The sequence below is a fragment of the Rosa rugosa genome, chromosome 7 (genome assembly GCF_958449725.1).
Source record: "Rosa rugosa chromosome 7, drRosRugo1.1, whole genome shotgun sequence".
NCBI lineage: Eukaryota > Viridiplantae > Streptophyta > Magnoliopsida > Rosales > Rosaceae > Rosa > Rosa rugosa.
Window position 1 is genome coordinate 26,287,862 of NC_084826.1, and position 21,492 is coordinate 26,309,353.

At 39.2% G+C, this 21,492-nt stretch overlaps 1 protein-coding gene across 1 annotated transcript; it reads right to left on the minus strand.

The window, feature by feature from the left end:
* Positions 1–11,205: 11,205 nt before the first annotated feature.
* LOC133722441 (protein DYAD) lies at positions 11,206–14,821 on the minus strand. The gene is made up of 7 exons (XM_062149337.1): positions 14,611–14,821; positions 13,225–13,598; positions 12,780–13,142; positions 12,559–12,691; positions 12,046–12,380; positions 11,847–11,967; positions 11,206–11,731 (listed from the first exon to the last, which is right to left on the minus strand). Exons 2-7 carry the CDS (start codon positions 13,539–13,541, stop codon positions 11,561–11,563), a joined length of 1,440 nt encoding a protein of 479 aa, XP_062005321.1. The 5' UTR covers positions 13,542–13,598; positions 14,611–14,821; the 3' UTR covers positions 11,206–11,560.
* Positions 14,822–21,492: the final 6,671 nt, after the last annotated feature.

Genomic DNA, 21,492 nt, shown 5'->3' on the forward strand with positions numbered 1-21,492 from the left:
TTGCCGCAGATGCCGGAGAAGCAGAAGATGGCGCCAAGGGCGAGGATCTTGAGGGCGCCTGTTGATGGGAGTAGCAGAAGAAAGGGAAGAGAAAGATGAAAGAAGAAATGAGGTTGGTCTAGTGGAAGCATGCTAGGCTGCAAGTGGGGCGGATGCTGCAGGGTTTTTTTTTCTGGTAATAGGTCTCTGGTTCGAACTCCAGCTTGTGAAAAACATCTCTTGGAGGGAGCCATACCCAAGTTGCTCCCGGTCCCGAAGTGGTAACTCACTCGGCCACAAGATAGATAACTTGCTCTCCAAAACTAAATTTCTTTACCAATTTAACCCTTATATATTAAAAAACTTTGAAATATAATTAATTAATAGAAATAATATAGTAAATTACAAAATAGAAAACAGAAGAATAAAAAAAAATAGTAGAAAACGTGGTAGTTGTATGAAAAGCTTCCCCACTATCTTTAACTTCTCTCCACACACATAATGGTTGGACCCTGCTAGTATGGAATTAGTGGAACCTTAAAAAAATCTATGAAATTTAAAAGTTTGGGTGTATGGGTGTATTCAATATAGATTTTTAGCAATCCATGAAAGTCTCGGGGTATTCAATTAGAATTTTTAAAAATAAATGAAAGTACAGAGATATTCAAAATATTATCATACTTATAGAATTAGAAAATCGGGGATAATTATGAACTTTGTAGTGTTAATTATACATAAAAACTCTAATGTTTAAGGAAAACTGAATTGGGAGAGAATTGAGTTTTACTTTCATTGACAATAGGGGCGTCTTTATATAGAGGATTACAAGAATAGAGATAGAATTGTACATGGAAACATAATCGTACATTAATTGGATATCTCCTAAGATTCTCCGAGAATATCTCTAATATAAACCATATTTCAACTAGAGCAAGTAACTTCGAGTTTGAGCCAGACACATATTCTGGATTTACTCGAACACTCCCCCTTGTGTCGCCCAAACGTGGTGCTCCTCTCGTTGCCTCATTAAAAACCTTGCCGAGTAACAAAAACCCTGTGGGACAAAATAACCTCGGTCGAAGGGAAAAAAGAGCACAACACACCCTTCACGTTTCGAGACCATACATGTAGACATCTCCCCCTGATGTCTGCATCTCCCCCTGATGACAACGGTCATGGGAGTTCGGATAACTTCCGCAAAAGATGCTACCAACATGTTTCTCGAAAGTGGAATTTAGGCAATGACTTAGTGAGCAAGTCTGCCACACTGTCCTCAGATCGAACCTAGTTCACTTTGATCTTGAGGAGAGTCTGTTGTTGCTGATTATGCTTGGTGTTGTCGCTTTTGATGTAGCCTTTGCTTTTTTATTCAAAACAAGCAGCATTATCTTAAATGCTCGTAGGCTCATCTGTGGTAGACTTCAAACCACAATTGTTTCGAACATGCGTAATTATGGGTCCAATCCATATACATTCACGAACCACTTTGTGAAGAGTAATAATCTCTGCATTATTCGAAGATATAGCGATTAGGGTCTATTTCTATAGACCTCCAAGATGTCACGGTCTTTACCCATGGTGAACACTTAACCATTTTGGGAATGACCTTTGTGTGGGTCAGAGAGATACCCAACATCAGCAAAACCTTCCAAAACAGATGTTGTTTTGGGACGGGGATAGTGGATGCAGGCTAGTGTTGGCGGCGTTCCTGGTGTGTGATGGGTCTGAATCCATCATCTCTTTGTAGAGATAGAACAAGCCCATATCAATCATACATCTCAAGTATCGAAAGATATCTTTTACACCAATCCAATGGTGTCACGTTGGCGTAGAGCTATATCTAGCTAACAAGTTCATGGCAAATGAGATGTCCGGTCTTGTGCATTGAGCTAAGTACAATAATGCACCTATTGTACTCAAGTAAGGCACTCCTGCCTCTAGCACATCTTCATTATCATCCTTCGAACGAAGAAGATCATTTTCAAGATCAAGACTACGAATGATCATGGGGGTGCTTGAAGGTTTGACCTTGTCAAAATGCCTAAGCATCTATCAACACGATGCTCAAGTTCCAAACCGAGATATAATCGTGTTCTCCCAAAATCCTTCATCTCAAACTCGGATTTCAAGTGTTCAGCGGTTTCCCTTAACTCTTTAAGGGCTTCTAATGAAGATCATGTCCAACATGAACCGCGATAGAATCCGAAACTTGTTATGGAAACGCGTGGGCATATCCCTTCCCAATCAAGTAGTCACTTTAGTGAGCGTTTCAACCTTATTGTAAATGCGCTCCGTGGTCTAAAGCCACTTGACTTGGGTAAATGAAGTTCACCATGAACCTTCATTGTCTCTTTGACCAAAGAAAATCTAATCCAACGGAGTTACATCATTGTCTCTTTGACCAAAGAAAATCTAATCCAAAACGCTAGCTAATGCAAAACAATGGTAGTCGTCTAACTTCTTTCGGTAATTCTAAAATAAATGTGACCAGGTGAGTAGAGAGATGTCGGTGGAGTAAGGCTCGCTTAAGTACCACTAATCTCAGAACCTTCCTAGACATCACACTTACTTTGAGTGAGCCTACTTTGAAGAAAGACTAAACCATTGGCATTTACTACAAAAATATATGGCAATTGCCTATTACATCTCTTGGAAAAATAAAGACTTAAACAGAATTGGCGATCTATTGATCCCAGCCAGATTTGTAGTCTTCAACCCTTCACTCTAGATCATCTTCTTGATCTTCTTGTTCCACATCGTGAGCTTCTCTTGCTTCACAATATGCTTTGTAGGCGGTGACAATTTCTTCACGAGCTCTACAAATGTGTAACCAATGACCATATACTCCACATTGAGAATATACATCTCTTTGCTCAGACTCCATTGATTAAGGCGCTTTGAAAGCGTCATTTAGATGGCTCTTAGTGTTGGTGGCGCCACCAACATGGCTAGAGGCGTTGCCTCCCTCTCTCTTTCCACGTTTACCTCTTCGGTTCCGTGTTCGCCTATTTTGGCGGTTACCTTCCCAAGTAGAGCGATTATATGGACTAGAACGTCCAGAAGTATCCCTAAGATTAGGGTTTCACTCTTGGCGCCCTCTCTTAGAGGCGCGACTATAATTGGATTCCGGAATGTGCTCTGTTTCCATGGATCTTGAATTATAGTTCTTCACAAGGATGTTGTCATGCTTTTCAGTGACATTCATAGCTCCAATAAGCTCATGAAACCTTGTGATCCGTCCTGCAGTAACATCGATTCGATAGTTCTTAGCAACCATCAATGCAGAGACGGGAAAGGTAGAGAGAGTCTTCTCAATCAACATTGCATCTGTGATCTCTTTCCCACAGAATTCCAATAAGGATTTAATGCGAAGTGCTTCCGAGTTGTAGTCAAGAATTGACTTGAAATCACAGAAGCGGAGGCTATGCCATCTCACTTCTAGGTTAGGAAGCAAGGAGTCACGAACGTTGCCAAATCTTTCTTCGAGTGAGACCCACAGCCTTCTGGGGTCTTCTTCATTCATACACTCGTACTGGAGCGAATCATCCATACGACGAGTCGTTAGGATGATGGCTTTCACCTTATTTGCCTCTAAGGCTACTCTATTTGCTTCCAAAGCTTGAGCTTGCTCAACAGTTAGCACGTCCTGGCTAGGCTCGAGAATCGTATCCAGGATTCCATCGGCCTTGAGATGCTGGCAGACATCACGAACCCACCTGTGATATTCAGAGCCAGTTGTTCCCAATGGAGCAAAGTCCAATTTGTTCAGGTTACTCATCCTGAAAGAGAACAAGAAATTAGGGTTAGTTTCGGAGCCAAAAAGGCTACCACGAAAACAAATAAAATTTCTAAGCGTAGTCGTTTCCAAGAAATTCGATTCCAAGAGGGGTTGGATTAGATCGAAACAATGATGTTTGCGGTCAATCGTTTTATCTCAACAAACTCTAAGTTTGGAGGACTCTACAAGCTCCAAGCTTGGAGTGAGCACGAACCCCCACAGTTTGGCTTAATTTGGTCTCCTCTATGATGAAGAAAGGGGGGTAGAAGAAGGGATGTTGCAAGTCCCCGAAAAAGAAGAGAAATTAAATGTAAAAACTCTTAAAAAACGGGAACCTTTAGAAAAAAATACCTCGAAATATGTCGCCGGAAAAAGTCATCGGAAAGTGGCAGGAAAAGTCGACGGAAAAAGTGGTTGACCGATGTTGACCGGATGCTGACGTGGCACTGATGCTGACTTGGCAGGCTTATGTCAGTGGGCTGGGTTTTGACTTCTTCCTTTTGGGCTGGGCTGCTTCTTTCTTCTTCTTTTCTTTTTCTTTTCTTTTCTGCCGGAAGATCAGGCGGCTGGTTCAGCATGTTTTAGGCCGGTTTTTGGACTTTTTCTTCCGGTTCCTGAATCGTCAGATCAAGGGGCTTCTGCTAGCAAAATTTGGTGGAAATTGGAGGTCCAGAAGATGGTGAACCGGTGGAATATTTGCTGAGGGTTGTATGGAGCTTCCGGTGGCCGGTTGGGTAGGTTTCCGGCCGGTTCTGGTGGTTCTTCCGCCGGTTCTGGATTCCTGGGGTCGAGTACTTCAAGTTGTGTGGCGGAGGTAGAAAAGGGTTCAAGGTTTTGTATTTGGATTTAAGGTTTTAGCTTCTTGAATCAAGGTTTGGCTATTTGTTTCAGGATTAGGGCTTCGTGCTGATAACGTGTTTAAGGAAAACTGAATTGGGAGAGAATTGAGTTGTATTTCCATTGATAATAGGGGCCTCTTTATATAGAGGATTACAAGCATAGAGATAAAGTTGTACATGGAAACATAATCGTACATTGATTGGATATCTCCTAAGATTCTCCGAGAATATCTCTAATATAAACCCTATTTCAACTAGAGCAAGTAACCTCGAGTTTGGGCCAGACACATATTCTGGATTTACTTGAACATCTAATAATTTTTTAGCCACCAGACCAAAGATTTTAAAAAAATCTATCAAAGTTTTTCTCTATACGGGCGAAGAGGTTAGTCCTCCATCATCTCTCTTTCTTGATTTTTTTTGTTTTTTCTCTAATCTTTTATGATATCAACGTTTTTTGATACCCAACATATTCAGTGAAGTTGGTCAATCTGATTTTTTTTGTTTTTTAATTGTGATACTTAGAACCTTAATATCAATAAAAATGATTTATGAAACCCTAAAATCCAAATATTGTGGTCTACCCCTAAAACCTTTGATAGTGTTGCTATGAAATACAAGATTGTGTCATATTAATTATTATTGGATCATAATTCATATATATATATATATATATATATATATATTAGTGCACTAAAACATGGAAATTACTATTCTAAAAGTCCAATTTATTGTTGACTAATCAAATTCTGTGTTTTCTAGAAAATCTTGAAAAGAAGAGGAAAAAGTGAAATTCGGGTGAATTTTTCATGCACCACCACTTTCAACGGCACAAGTATTTCGTGAAACAATCCCAGAAAAATAGGAGCTTAAATGGAGCAACAAAGGCATTAGCCATAAAGTACAGATGCTAAGGATGCAGTTTGATAATTCCTTAAGCCGAAAATTACAAGGGAAGTCTACGGAAATCGTTGTGCAAAACAGTTGCTGCAAAGCAGAAAACTGCAGTTCAGAATCAGCTTATCAGGAACAGTATTGGAGAGCTTTTCATACAACCTTCCAAGTGGACTCTTCCAGAAAGGGTTAGCATTCCTTAAAGACATAATGTTGTAGTACAATATGAGCCCAAAAGCTAGTCAGAAACGTCATCAAGACAGCGGGAGTTAATGCTCAAATTAGGCTTCCCGAGATGGCAGAAACTATCAGCTTTTCATGAAGCTTTTTAGGAGATCTTTTCCAGCGACTTACTTGGAGTTTTTCTTGAAAGTTGTTGATCATTCTAGAAGAAATGATGTCACATAGTATGTATGAGTCGAGAACTATCAGGAAACATGGGAATAGTAAGTCAAACCCAGTCTAAGAATGAAGCTTCAGAAGCAGAAAACAAATCATAGTCAAATAAGGGTAACTTGGCCGAGAATCTTTTTTGGGAGGCTTCGCTATGTGTTTTTTTATGGTTCATGATGCAATTATGTAGGAGAGTCCTGGAACAATCTTACAAGATTATGTCAAGATTAATCCATCATATTATCTTTTGCATAATAGGCATCTCTATGCACACTTCTCTCCCATGCTTGTCACCTTAACTTTGATGACCCAAAACCACTCCAACACTCTTCATTTTCATCCTTCCCATGCACAATAAAGAGACCTAGCTGCTTCTTTCTTCTCACTTAGCCATATTTTTCTACTCTACTCTCTTTAATAGCTCATTATTACTTCCTTCTTTTTACTCCATCTCTTCCATATATTTTTCCCTTGTTTTTGGGATCTATTACCACTCTCATACTTCACCTTCATGCTTCCTACAAGGCTATGACTGTTTTCTTTGACTTCTAATTACCATTTCACATCTCTTTCTTCATTTGTTTAAGCACTTTTTCTCACAAGAAAGAGGGCATCACCCATACCACTCCATTCCTCAACCATGTTTTTCTACTCTACTCTCTTTAATAGCTCATCATTACTTCCCTCTTTTTACTCCATCTCTTCCATACCATTTTTCCCTTGTTTTTGGGATCTATTATCACTCTCATACTCCACCTCCATGCTTCTCACAAGGCTATGACTGTTTTCTTTGACTTCTAATCACCATTTCACACCTCTCTCTTCATTTATTTAAGCACCTCTTCTCACAAGGAAGAGGGCATCACCTATACCACTCCATGTGATGCCCTCTTTCTTGTGAGAAGAGGTGCTTAAATAAATGAAGAAAGAGGTGTGAAATGGTGATTAGAAGTAAAAAAAAAAACAAAACAAAACAAAACAAAAAAAAAACAGATATAGTTTTATAAGAAGCATGGAGGTGGAGTAATAGAGTGGTAATAGATTCAAAAAATAAGGAAAAATGATATGGAAGAAATGGAGTAAAAAGAGGGAAGTAATGATGAGCTAGTAAAGAGAGTAGAGTAGAAAAATATGGCTAAGGGAGGAGAGGAGCAGCTAGCTCTCTTTATTGTGAATGAAGCATGAAAATGAAGAGTGTTGGAGTGGTTTTGGGTCACCAAAGTCCAGGTGACAAGCATGGGAGAGAAGTGTGCATAGGGATGCCTATTATCCAAAAGATAATATGATGGATTAATCTTGATATAATCTTGTATGATTCTTCTAGGACTCTCCTTTATAATTGCAGCATAATAAACCTTCCAAAAACGCACAGCAAATCCGTCCAAAAAGGATTCTAGGCCAAGTTACCCTTATTTGAGTAGGATTCGTTTTCTGCTTCTGAAGCTTCCTTCTTGGACTAGATTTGACTTGCTATTGCCAAGTTTTTGGATAGTTCTTGACTCCTACATATCATGTGACATCATTTATTATAGAATGATCAACAACCTTCGAGAGAAAATCCAAGTAAGTTGCCGGAAAAGATCTCCCAAAAAACTTCATGAAAAGCTGACAGTTTCTGTCTTCTCGAGAAGCCTAATTTGAGCATTAATTCCCGTTGTCTTGATGACGTTTGTGACCCGATCTTGGGCTCATGTTATACTAAAACATCATGTCTTTAAAAAATGCTAGCCCTTTCTGGAAGAGTCCACTTGGAAGATTGTAAGAAAAGCTCTCCAAAAACGTTCCAGATAAGCTGTTCTGAACTGCAGTTTTCTGCTTTGCAACATGATACGCTTAAAAGCAAGCGCGCAATTTAACCCTGAAAAAAGTCATCGTTAGTATATGGTAAATAGGAATTGTTCTAACCGGGGATTGAGGGTACACCTGTAATTGTAAAAACAAATAAAGAATTAATAAAAGTATAAAGTATAATATTTACAAAAATATATACAAGTAACGAAACAAGGGGGATTTTAGATAGAATTTCGAAAATTAAAATAAATAAAAGAAAGAAAATGTAAAAACACATGTACAAGAATGAAACGTAAGAAACAAAGATAAAAACCAATTCTATGTAATCAAATTCGATTCAAACCCTATAATTGATCATCTAAGTCATGAGAAAGAAGTTGATCATGTGAAACATTTGAAATAAATGATTTCCCATATTTTACTTTCCTTTACTAATTAATCTAAGTGAAAGCACCTAGATCAATCCTATTAAACATGCAATCAAAGTCTAGAAAGCTAGCTAATCAACACATGTTCAACGCAAGAAGCATAGAGAAAAGTTATCAACTTAAGTGCACAACCTAGTATGAATAAGTTCACCTACTTGCAATCCCCTTCAATTGAATTCGACATTTGTCCAAAGCCTTTACTACTTGTGATTTAGGTTCACAAAACTATTAGGTGAATCGTTTACCTAAATCTAGCACCAATTACATGCAAATTCTATAAGTGTCGACCCAAATAAGATAAACATATAAAAGTTTTCTGTCAAGCAAATTCAATCGAACAGACTTACATAAGCAACTTAGAATCACAATTATAGAATTCGAAAACTTTATTTAAACATAGAAATTGGGCTTAAACTTTGCCCTGAACGTTATTGTTAACTAGAAACAAATTCCTACGAAATCAAACAAGGAAATCAAAAGATTACAAGGAAAAAGAATGAATTACACCGTGAGTTGGAGATGGAGATGGAGAACTTGAACGTTGGATCTTGAATCTTGGAAGCAAGCCTTCAAGGTGGATGATGGAGGATATGATCTTCACGGCTCCTTCTTCTTCTTCCTCTCCTTGCTTAAAAACGCAGAACTTGCAACTAGAGAGTGGAGAGAGAGAGAGAGAGAGCTTATGACGTTATGGAGGATTTTCTGAATGAAAGTGTGTTGTCAAACGTCTAGCATAGGGGGGTTTATATAGGGGAACGGCCAAGCTTCATGATCCTTCTTTTAATTTCCCAAGGAATTAATCTGATAATGCCACACAGCTTCGACCAATCACTTAGCAGCACGTCAGCTCTGTTGTGTCATCCAACCAATCAAAAAGCTCCAAAATAAGTCCATAATATATTGTTGCCGAATTTTTAAGAATTATTTCTGATTTGATTCATAAATTTCGGCCAAATATCTAGGCATGAACCTAGACAATGTATCTGGACGCATTTTGGACATTTTCTCCCTTAAATCTCTCCATGGCTTTATCCTTAATGTCCTCCCCTTGATTTTCTCTTGATTTTCACATTAATACTGCAGATTTTAATTCCTTAATTTCGGCCAACATATCTTGAGGGAATTGAGGAACGAATCTGGACTTGTTTTGAACCTTATCTTGGTGTACACACTTCACCCTTCCTTGAAATTCTCCGTTGATAGTCTCCAACGTAATCTTTTTTATCATCCTTTGATTTTCACGTTGTCTTTGTGATCTTCTCTTGATAATTCACGGCAATTAAGGATTTATTCTCCAAAAATCCCTCTTTGATGTCCACAAAACCCTAAATCCAATGGGCTTCCTCCATTTGCCGAAAATCCAAATTAATCCATAAGATTCTTGGGCCTCCATGTGTCATCTTCAAGACATAAGGTCTCCTAGTGCATCTAGGAATCTTCTCCCAACGCCCTCTAGTACTTTTTCTTTCTTTTTTTGAGCTCATTTCAGCTTGTTTGCTCCATAGGACCTGAAAATAGAAACTATTACTAAAAATAGAAACTTCCTAATAATAGTAATTTTCCTAAACAAGAAGGATTCATTTAAGGAAATAACTACGTAAATATGAGGAAATAACACTTAAAACGTCGCATTAAAATGCTCATATCACAACAACTGTTTTGCACAACGATTTTCGTGGACTTCCCTTGTAACTTCAGGCCTTCATTCATCTTAGCATCTGTACTTTATGGTTAATGCCTTCGTTGCTCCATTTAAACTCCTATTTTTCGGGGATTGCTTCACAAAGTACTTGTGCCGCCAAATGTGGTGGTGCATGGAAAATACGCCGAAAATTCATTTTTTCTCCTCTTGTCAAGATTTTCTATAAAACATGGAATTAGATGAGTCAACACTAAATTGTACTTTTAGAACAAGTAATTTTCATAGTGCGGCTGGGATGCTTGGATTATATGCCAATTTCAAGCCCAAAAAAGCTTTCTTTATGGGCCAATTTAAATTTCTTGAGTTATTGCTCCTGGTTTATCAGGAAGTGGGGATGTAGGATTATATTTGATCAATTGATCCTGATTTCCAGTAGCCTTTTCATATATCTCAAGCAATTCTCAATTATGGTACTGAATGGATGGCTGCTAATGCCAAGCATAGCAATCCGAGAAATCTTTATCTTGGTACAAACCTGCAAGTGGATACTGTAAGCCTCAATGTTGATGGTTCAAAATCTGGAATGATGCCAATGGAGCTGGGGGTGTAATTAGATCATTAGAGATACTTCTAGCGTATGGTTGGTGGATTCATGTTGAACATTGGCACTGGAGAAGTGTTGCAGGCAGAAGCTTGGAGCCTCGACCATTACAATTAGCTGTGGGATTGATATTTCTCATTTGGAGATTGAATCTGATTATGTAGTTCTCGTTAACCTGCTCTTGATGGATAATTTTAACATGCATTTTCTCGGTACCATTCTTATGAATTGTAAACAGCTTATGGCCAACTTTCGATCAGCTCGCATTTGCCACATTCACAGGGAGCGTAATGTGGTCGCAGAGCAAAAAAACAGTGTTCATAATGCTGCTGGTCTTTGCACTTTACATGAGCGTCCTGTACTGGTAACTGAAGCTCTTCTGGATGACATCATGGGAATTTCTAGACTGCGTAGGGAAATATATGCTGTGAACAGTAGGGTGACAACAAGCATCCATATCTGGACCGTAGAAAGGTCCACACACCGTCTTCAACATTGACCTTAATTAGTTTAAAACTCGGTGATTTTGTTGTTTGATAGACGAAGTGAAAATTGGCTAAAGCATGATAGACCTTTTTAAGGCACATGGACAATAAAAGGATGTTTTCTATTTCTTGTAAGAAAACTTGGCGGTGTAAGCTATAAAATGAGTCCATTTCTCTATTTACCTTCTCTGTCAATGTCATACGACGACAACACTATAGTTGTGCAACTCGGTCAAGAACTCCTTTCCTATTTTCCCACCAATCCAGACCATTTCAGCTGTTGCCATCCACAATCTCAACTGTGTAATCTACAACCGAAAGCAACAGCGCTTCCAGAAAAAGGAGAAGCAGATCGTATTTACAACTAAAAACTCATTGAGCATAAATATGCTTCATACCATTTCTCATAACTACTCGACTGTAAAACTCGTTGAGCATAAATATGCTTCATACCATTTGTCATAACTACTTGACCACATTACAAAAGTATATCCACCGGTCAGTCATTTCTCTTCTAGCATCCTCACAGAACAGTCTGTGGTATATTAACATTCAAGTTCAGACAGTCACTAACTTAAAAGCAAAATGCTCGAGGGGTTTGGGCTCCACATGTAAAGTTAAAATAGGTCTCACTGGTTTGGTAGTTGGAATGGATTTTCAGGCATCAGCTTGTAAACACTATACAAAGTCTAAATCTTCTGGTGCTAGTCTAAAGTGAACTAAGGCCCTTCTAGAACTTGTAACATGGATAATAGTCCATAATCAGATTCCCATCTTCTGGCAGCTGAAGGGCTGGAGTAGATACTTTTGATGTTTGCTTGATGGCACTCACAGAATTTGATAACTCAGTCATTTTCTGCTCCATTTGAGATTTCCAGCTAAACAACTCCTGAAACATTTCCTGTCAAGAAAGGAGCTTTTCAGTGGGGATATATAAAGTTATCCAATAAAACTTGGGATTCAGCAGTGTATGCCAGATACGCAAATCAAACTTGCCCATTTATTGTAAACATCACCTGAAACAAATGCAGGTTATCAACATCTGACTTCGAACTTGCAGTAGCAGAAGAATTAGGAGTCACATTAGCTTGATGTTCAGTCTGCTTCTCCCATTCCAGCCTAGGCACATCTCTCGTTCTGGTAGCAGAGTGAGAGCACATTTCAGCTTTATGATAATAAGGTATCAGTTGTGTTTTATCTTGTTTATTTCATTACCTCTCCAATTCAACCATTTCCTCCGCTGTGAAAATAGGGTCCTGTGATGAGCTATCACCAGTCTTTGATCCATCTGGTGGGGCTGACTGGGGATCTTGGATTATAACTTCCTCTTCATTGTTCACTGGAGTGGTATTCTCAAACCAAGGTACAAGTTCATTTCCCTGGAAATTATCCACATTGCCGCTCTCCAACCAATCTTCCCATTGCTCAGAAGCTAAAAGGTTGGTAGCAGTGTATTGCTTTTCTACTTGCATATTACTCATGACATTTGTAAATTCCACCAGCTGTTGCTCAACAGAAGCTTTCCATGTCATGAACTCACCCAACTTGTCCTGTAACCAAAAAAAAAAGTTTCAATTTAGCCAATTTAACAGAAACAAATCACCCACTCACATATTCTTCCCATCCAATATAGAGTTCAGAGGCAAAAACATATCAAAGATTTATTAACTTAAAAAAAAAAAAATTACTAGACTTTGAATAAGAGATGATAATTTATTGTTGACATACCTGCATACCCTTCCAAGAACCTAAAGCAAGTTTCAACCTTTCCTCAGTTTGAGCTTTCCATTTCACCAAATCCTCCAGCATATTGGTTTGATCTTTCTCTTGCTTCTTGGATACCAGCAGCTCCTGCATATCACTTTTAACACAAGCAAAAAAAAAAAAGTACATATACATTAGACACGCGTTTCATGATTCACATATTTGTTTATGAAGTATATATCCACCTTTTCATTTTATCCACTTCTGCCTTGAGTAGCCTCAGTTCTCCAGGAGAATCATAATGCTCGGAGGCACCACAACCTGGAAACCAATAAGGATGATGCCCAGCCTCTTTCCGAATGTCAGCCAGTTCCGCACTCTCCAACCAATATTCCATTATTCCATTGTGGTTGAACCACCGCCGAAACCGCTTGCTCCCACATGGTGTAACTGTGCCATCAATGTGCTTCAGTAGGTGGTCAATCAGCCCAGTGTCACCAATTTTTCCTCGAGCTGTCAATCTCAGATCTGTCCTGCTAACTGGGTTGGCAAAAGTTGCCTCTTTAGCCTCCAAAACATCCAACAGACTTTGCTCTGCTTTCTTATACCTGCACATATACTTGATTTGTCAGCATATATCAGAAAACACTACTAGCCGAGACAAGAACAAATTGTTTTTACAGATTTTACCTCTCAACATTCCATCTTCCTCCTATGATCTCATTTCTCTCCATTGGCCTAAACCCATGCTGCCTTTTCTTAGCACGCAATGCTGCCTGCACATCTTTAGATCTGCGGTCAAGGCACTTCCTCCTTTTGGGTTCTGGCATCTCTAGAGGTTCAGTTTTCACAGCTCTTAAAACTCCATCTTTTGAATCCTCTACCACAGCTCTTAAAACTTCATCTTTGGAATCTTCTACCTCTTCTTCCTTAGTGATGCTGGATGCAACTTGAGGATTATTTTCTTTAAGGAACACAACTCTCCGACGAACACCCCACTGTGCCATCCAGGTTAGTTAACTGAAACCGGCAGAATCTTTTTATGCTTCCCCAGTCGCCCACAACTTCAGTGCATGAGAAAGCAGATGCAAAGAGAAAGAAAATTCAGAAACTTGAAAACTCCAATCAAATTTCAAAATCAATGTCCTAACCATGAATCCACTCACTATTCAACTGCATCTAGGCAAATAATTAGGCAATCAGTCTATGCAATTGATCTCATAACCTAAACCTTCATTTACAACTCCAAAATATGATACATTTTTTTTTTTGTTATGGAATAGGATGGGGAAGCCACTGAATTACTACATTTAGCTCAGTGAACGTGCCTGAATTTGAATAGTTGCCAACAATTTGCCAATAGTTTAGGACACAGTCATCATCATATTGAAGAACAAAGTTGATTTCATTAGTCCAAAGACATTCATTTCTCGACTCAAGTCTTAAGCTCAATGGCTTTCATTGTTGACGAACACCAGCGCTATCAAACAAGACCAATCGAATTGCCAGTGACATTCATCAATTCTAATATTCTACACAAACCAAACACCGAAAACAAATCATTCAATGAAACAGACTACTCATCACTAGCTTCTGCCCCAACACAATAACGACACTAGCCTTAGACAACACCTATTTTTTGGGTAATCCACAACAGTTTTCAGCTTGCTTCCATCTTTTCTCAGCCGAGATTCAGTCATATAAATTTTCATAGACACAGAAAAATCCTTTTTTTTTTTTTTTGCGGAACATGAGACAGACAATTTTCTTAAATTCCGCTAATTTGTCTACGTTTTTGTTTTTGTTTTCTCGTTTTCGACACACAAAAACAACACAGGGACTCGACCTTTGAGTATCGACAACGTTACCAAAACGCAACATAGGGTTAAATCACACCCACATTTCCAAAATTTTCAGGCATCTCTTATTCTCGGAAAGCCAGAACGGCACCGTTTAGACCGGTGAGAGCATGAACAGACAGAGAACCCAAACAAACATAACGAAATTGGGGTACCGACCAAAATTCGTAGATGGAATGAAAAAGACATAAACAAGAAGCGGATGGTTTTCGTTTACCTGGTGAGTTTGGTCGGAGCAGAAATCGGAGGAGACGGAGTTGAGATGAAGCGAGTGAGAGTGAGAGCGAGAGTCTCAGTCTGAGGTCACCGAAAAGAAAATGGAATTATGGAAATCCTCTCTGTCTCTCTCTCTCTCTCTCTCTCCCCTAAAACCCTAACCGCCAAATTCCATTCTATTTGGTTTTTGTTTTTTTAGCTTTTTACCCCTAAATCCATTCTCATCCAAGGCCCTACTCATTCATTAGTCATTACTGACTTTGGTCTCTCTTTCCTATAATAACTTGAGGTGGAGGATAAAGTTGCAAAAAGAATTTGGGTCTAAAACACTATTAGTTCTCAAAAATAAATAAGCTGAAAAATCGATACCTAATTTCTTCTTCAAAATTTGAGGATTGCTTCATAGAGAGGGGGTTGTACATCATTCTCATTGGTGGAATCTAGCGGCGACGGACCATGACAATCACTTGGATTAACCTCAAACCCTACAAAACCCGATAACACTCTCATATTTGAATTGGAGCATAACTGTCACTCCTGGAGATAACTCAAAGTCAAAACGCGAGTAAGCTTGTTTCACTGGACTTTAGTGAGAAAATTAGTGAAAAATATAAAATTCACGACTCTTTTTATATTTAGATAGCCAAAAAAAAATTATATTTTTTATGAGAGGAGGTGAGAATATTAAGGGCAGTATTACACATGATGTCACACCATCGTTAGGGAAAGACAATAAGATGCATCACCTAAGTAACTTCACATATTCTCTAACGCATCAAGTACAAAAATTACAAGCCGTGAATGTGTGGGAGTATTGCTCCCAAAGTATTGAACTCTGATTTTGCGTGCAACATAGCTTTGGACATGAGGTCTTTGTAGGATGCATAGGGTGGTTCTGAGTTCAGTATGTATAGAAAGTTGCCTTTTTGAAGACATGTCTTGAACACTACCATATATTGTTGAGGCTCCGGCACCGTGATGTGGTTATACGCCAATGGTTAACGGATGACCAAAGCATTTTATTTTCACCTTGAAATATTTTGAATAGCTGGCTTGTGGTATGGTATTCATCTATCATCAAGACAAATTAAGACAAGAAAGCTTCAGATAGTATGCTGGACAAAGTTTGAAGAACCAACATCATAGCTTCTCCGCAAGTGTCTCCTAGAACATGTGGCACAAGGTTTCCTTATCATATCCTTTGCCTGTTGTTGCTAGTATGAAACCATCATCATGGAGAAAGGTATCCAAATGGCTTGTAGAATTCTCCTCATCAATGGCCCGGCGCATGCAATGAATAACGGTTTTGTTGTTGGAGCAGGAGATTGAGTCTCCTCTTGTTGGATTCTCTCTTCTAGTTGCTGCATTCATTGTAGGAGCAATATGGTGGCATTGATCGTTAGTTGGGGTTGCCCGCAGCTGAAAGATTTTGGTTTTTTTTTTCTTTTTAAATTTTTTTCGTATTTAAGGAGGATTAAAGGATTTCACTCCTACCCCCATGTGACTCGAACCCATGACCTGGATCTTAGGTAATGGGTGCTCTAACCACTGAGCTAACACCACTTCGTCAAAAAAAGCAGAGCCAGAGCAGTGGGTTATTTGGATCTTAGGTAGTGGGTTAATGCCAGAGCAGGTCATTTATTTGGGCTCTAGCACGCTAACAGGGTTTGGTGCTAGGCCCAAAGGATTCAGCGAACATCCCATTTGAATCACTGGTCGCTCTAGTGTAGTGCTCTGAAACTGATTGTTGGGGGCTGGTCATGGGTTGCTTTGAAAACATATATTCCAAAAGGCCTCTCAACATTGAAGTATATTATCCTGGTCCAAAATTTTAATTGAGGTTAGCCTTAAAAATTTTAGAGCTAAATGATAATAAATTAGGGGGGGGGGGGGGGGGAATACTATGATAACATTTATATATAAAAAAAATTTAAAAAGTGCAAATTTTTATATTTAAAAAAGGACTAAATACTTGTTCCCTAAAACAGTTCGGTCTCTCACCTTTTTTTTTTTTTTTTTTTAAAGGGGTTTGGAACCCAGCCAAGCTGGGAGGCTCAGCCCCACGCCTGACTTATTATATTAGGATAAGTAACATGCATCGAGGGGGACATAAAACCTTGACCTCGAGCATCATTACATGAATCTTCATAGAGTATATCCCGAATAATAACAGGTGACTCATCTAACCAAACATTAGAAAGCAAACTAAAGCTAGCAAGATGCGCTAATCTATTGGCCGCACCATTTGCTTCACTGAAAATATGTTTAACCTGAAAAGGGTGAAAATATGTCAAATATGACTTACAATCATCCATAATGCGCCCAATCTCAGATCTATCCTCCACGTTTTGTTGTAGAGCCGCAACAACTAGGGAGCAATCACTCTCTAACTCAAGAGCAGTCATGTTCTGATGGATATCAAACAACAAACCTGCCCGACATGCCTCCGCCTTCATGTGTAGAGCGGAAGAAGTATGCGGAAAGTAGAGTGCCAAAGCTGCCAAACAAACGCCATGTTCATCACGAATTACTACCCCCACACCACCGTCACCATGGTCAGCCCTATAACTGCCATCAATGTTCACCTTCAATCGCCCACTAGGGGGGTTCTACCATTTCGTCTTTACCCTCCTTACCTTAGTACCTCCAGCGATGTGGACTGAATGGTACTCCTCGAGGAGCTTGCCCACCCACTGAGCTTTTAAATTAAACAGTTTAGTTCTTATTATTATACATACATCTAAAGACCGTGAGCTGTTCCTAAGTACTGTTCATTAGGCTTGAAGTGAAGTGGCGCTTTTGCCCTTCGTTTTAGTATCAATTACAATTTGGTATTGTTTGATGGGGTTGCTGTGCAATGGATTTTTGCTGTTTTGGTTTCTTGAGTTTCTTCAATTATAGATCTTTCAAAACGCACTCTTGCGAAAGGTGATTTCACTCTTTCAGTTTGACGGTTTGGCTTTTTGTTAATCATTGGTGAGTTTTTCTTTCTTCTTAATCGTTTGTTTGGATGATTGATTGTTGATTATTGATTGTTTGTTTTGTTGTTTTAAATCTGGTTGTAGAAAACAGAAGAAGTCTTGCTTAGTTTGGGATTTGAGTGATTGATTGGGAGAGGTTGAAGGTAAGGTTTTGATTTTCGGTGTCTACCAAAGTGGTTGAGATTTGAACAAAGATAAAACAAGCTGAAAGAATCAAACTGAAATTGACAAAGGTTTTGATTTTCAATTGTTAACTGTAGCCATTCTTAAAGATAATGATAAAATTGACAGCAACATGATAATTCAGGTAAAACTAATTCAAAGAACGAATGATTCTTATAGATCTGAGTTTCGTTTGGAGAGTAAGGATTGGAGTTTTGGAAATCCGTGTTTTTGCTGTTATGTTCTTTTTTTGTTAGTTTTGTTTCTGCTGGTACATATACTAAAACTGATCGCCTGCTTCTACTATTACTAAGCCGTGTATCGGCTCGAGCCGAGCTGGTTCTTTCAAGGAATTGCCCCTATTTTTCTTTTGAAATTAGAACCTTGCCATTTGCCCGTCAACAACGAGGGTCTAAGTTTTTTTCCCTCCCTCTCCTCCCTTTCCAGTACGCAGATATTGGGTCTGATGGTGAAAGGATCTAGTTTCAAACTGCCTTCAGCGCCATTTTAAGCCTAAACGCTTCCGCTGCTAAGCAACCATCTTCTCTCTGTTGGTCTCTCTTGCTCTCGGACTCGCAATCACTACAATGAAGGACTTCTTGAATTTTTGAAGTCGCTGCTTTGAATTCGTAATTCCCACTCGATTTTGGCCTTAACTTCATAGCCTAAGGTAGAAAATCGAGTTCTTCTGAGGTAAATTAGTATGAGGCAGTTGGCGTTAATGTTCTATTCGTTATTCAAACTTTTTAGCCTAGCTATTCTGCACTACTTGCAACTTAATCTGAATCCAAGTTTGTTTCAAAGGAAAAAAAAAATTGAATTTTCCAAGGAATTTAGGGCCCTCCACTTCCAACTCAAAACAAATAAAAAGGGAATCCTATCAATTTTTTGTAGAAGGTCCACAAACGTGTTCGGACATAGGATTAGTAATTTCAATTTTTATGACTATTATCTGCTCAATAGAATTTACTGATTAGGAAAAATAATTGATTTTCTGTGATGACTGAGTCTCCGTTAATTATGGTGTTGATGAACACATTTTTATTGCACAGTAAGCATTTTCTGTTAAGTCTTTTTTAGTAAAGCCACGGGGGCGAAATAATATATTCATCACAAGCCAGAATATGTCGTTACATACCCTTCCGCTGTCATTTAGAGACAGACAAGAAGCTAGTGGTAGTACCCACAAGTGGTACGTACATATAGTCCTACTCATTGTACATTCAAATACGTAGAGATAGCGGATATCCTCCTTCGGTACTACTCCAGAGACACTAAAGAGACATTGGGTGCACAATAGTGCTTAGGTTTCTAAATACAATGAATTTATTGTAATTAGATAAAACTAAAAACATAGGGATGGGCCTAGGGCAAACACCCCAGCCCACCATAGAAGCCCAACAAATGCAGCCCAGAGAGGAGTGACCAACCAAGGCCCATCAAGGCAGCCTTGACTTGACCCGACAACCACCGCCGTTCCTGAAGCCCTGCTGCACCGAAGCATTTTCTGTTAAGTTTTGAAAAGGATTGCTCTTTGTTTAGTTTATGATGGTTGATGAGAATTGTTCTGTCTATTTCTTTCTAGACCAGTATGTGGATTCAATATTTCTCAATTAGTTGTTGAATTAGGGAATTGCAAGATTATTTACCAAGGATTTGTTCTATTTTGTAATGCAGAGAATCTTTGTTTTATTGATTGAATGTTTTGGTCTGGTTTTGTTCATTGTTTGATTCCTTTATCGTGACTATGCCTTTTCATATGGTTTTTCAGGTTTTGAACAAATATACCTTATAAGGAAACTGATCCTTGGAGAACCATTCATGGTACGTCTAACATATTCATACGTTTTGACTAAGGAAGATCATTTCTGACATTTATTGTTCTGTAATTCTGATTATTGGAACTTCCTTGGACTATATTAATGCAGGCTAGTAAGGAAAGCACTAGACTTCTAGGTTATGAGTTATGACAATGAAGAGCTAACAAGGAAACCAATAAATTGAAAAAGGTTATCATGAAAAAGAATTGAGACTGTAATTGTACAAAATTTTGAGTGGTAGAGTTTTTTTAAAATTTTTTATTATTACTTATTTTACCTCAGTTTGTACATTGTATCTTGAAATATAGGAAATTAGTAAATTTGATTTTCTCTGTTTTGTAGTTTAGCATTTAGTTTAACTTTTCAATTGCTTATATGCAATGATATGCAAGTATACGTTTTCCTTATGAAGACCTCAAAAGAACACTCATAATCTATCCTATGTATTATTCTACCATATGTATCAAAGGATGTCTATTTTAAGTTGCACACACAATGCGTGTGCGTTGGTTGCTAGTTCTCTCTAATTCTCGTGTAGTAGATCTAAAATGTCTATTATACCCCACACTTCCTCTTTTTTTTTTCCTCTCATTTTTTATTTTTCTAGCCCCTCTCTCTCTCAACTCTCCAACTTCTGCACTCTCTCTCTCATGGAGTCCATAGCGAACCTTTAGCAATCCTCGTCCTCGGTGGCAGAAGAGATGATGGAGATGGAGACCAAGCCATCATTCCCGACAAGGAGAACACTGCCAACAACTTCACATGTGGTCATTACACCGTCGGCAAAGAGATCGTCGATCTCGACCTTGATCTTTCCTGGACGTCCACAACTACTCCAACCAGAACTTTGAGCACGATTCTAATGCCTTCACTGCCGCCAAGTAGATCGAAACCCTATCGTTTCCTTCATTTTACCACCTTCACCTATCCTGCTCACCATCCCCGAGTCGGACCACTCAACTCGGACCAAGTCACCGTTGGCCCCGAAACGCGTTTCACCATTTCTCGAAAATCCAGACCTCTAATTCAATCTCTCTGACCCCGCCTTGCAGGCATGGCTAGGGTTTACGACAAACTACGGGCCGCCAGTTCTGATCCAGGCCCTGATCTCAGTGGCTGCGAGCAGAAATCGGTAATTGATATCTAATGAAATCATGTTTTCTACCTTTTTTTTTTGTCAAAGGAGGGAAAATCCATTAATAAACGGACAACTAGCCCAGAGAGATACAAACAATCCCACAAGGGGTACACATACAACAGAAACAATGGGTCCAAACATGGCCCAGTAAACAACCTAGAAAAAAAGGGCCCAGCTCAGGTCGGTGGTAACCGAAAACCACACAGAACACGTCTTCGCCATTAGGGAATACGCCGCCGTCGGAGGGCTTGATATGGATCCTTCACCGTCTTCCTTCTCCTACTTGGTAGCATGAAGCTGCAAACCTTCTATCCAACACCCATGGTGGAATCTCGGTCGATCTCCCTACACACTTGTCCCTCGAAGAGACTGGGTTATTCTAGAGTCCATAGCGTCGTACGATTTCGAGGATTTTTTTCTAGCAAAATAGAAGGTATGAGACTTGTTGCGGTTGGCCAAGGAAGGAGGAACGATTTCTGGATGTGGGTAGGGTGGGTTGAAGAAAAATAAGAAAAGGGATGGGAGGAGGATTGAGGTGATGATTCCGGTAGTGATCTTCATGGATCAGACTGGACCTCTGTGGTTGGGTTGGGAAACAAGCGGCGAAACAAGAAAACTAGACACCGGGGCTAGCTGTCCGAACTGCGAACGCACTCCCCCTACTCTCTAGCCGGCAATCAAGATCCAAAGAGATCCAGATCTAAGCCAGAGAGAAGGGGGAGGAGAGGACGAGATCTACTTTCTCTCTCTAGTTTTTAGAGAGAAGGAAGAGAGACGGGATC

Coding starts and splice junctions, on each gene's coding strand:
- LOC133722441 (XM_062149337.1), bottom strand. CDS start 13,541: ATGGCACAGTGGGGTGTTCGTCGGAGAGTTGTGTTCCTTAAAGAAAAT. Junction 12,381..12,558: donor GTTCTTGGAAGGGTATGCAG/GTATGTCAACAA, acceptor TTTTGGTTACAG/GACAAGTTGGGTGAGTTCAT. Junction 11,968..12,045: donor GAAATGGTTGAATTGGAGAG/GTAATGAAATAA, acceptor CTCTGCTACCAG/AACGAGAGATGTGCCTAGGC.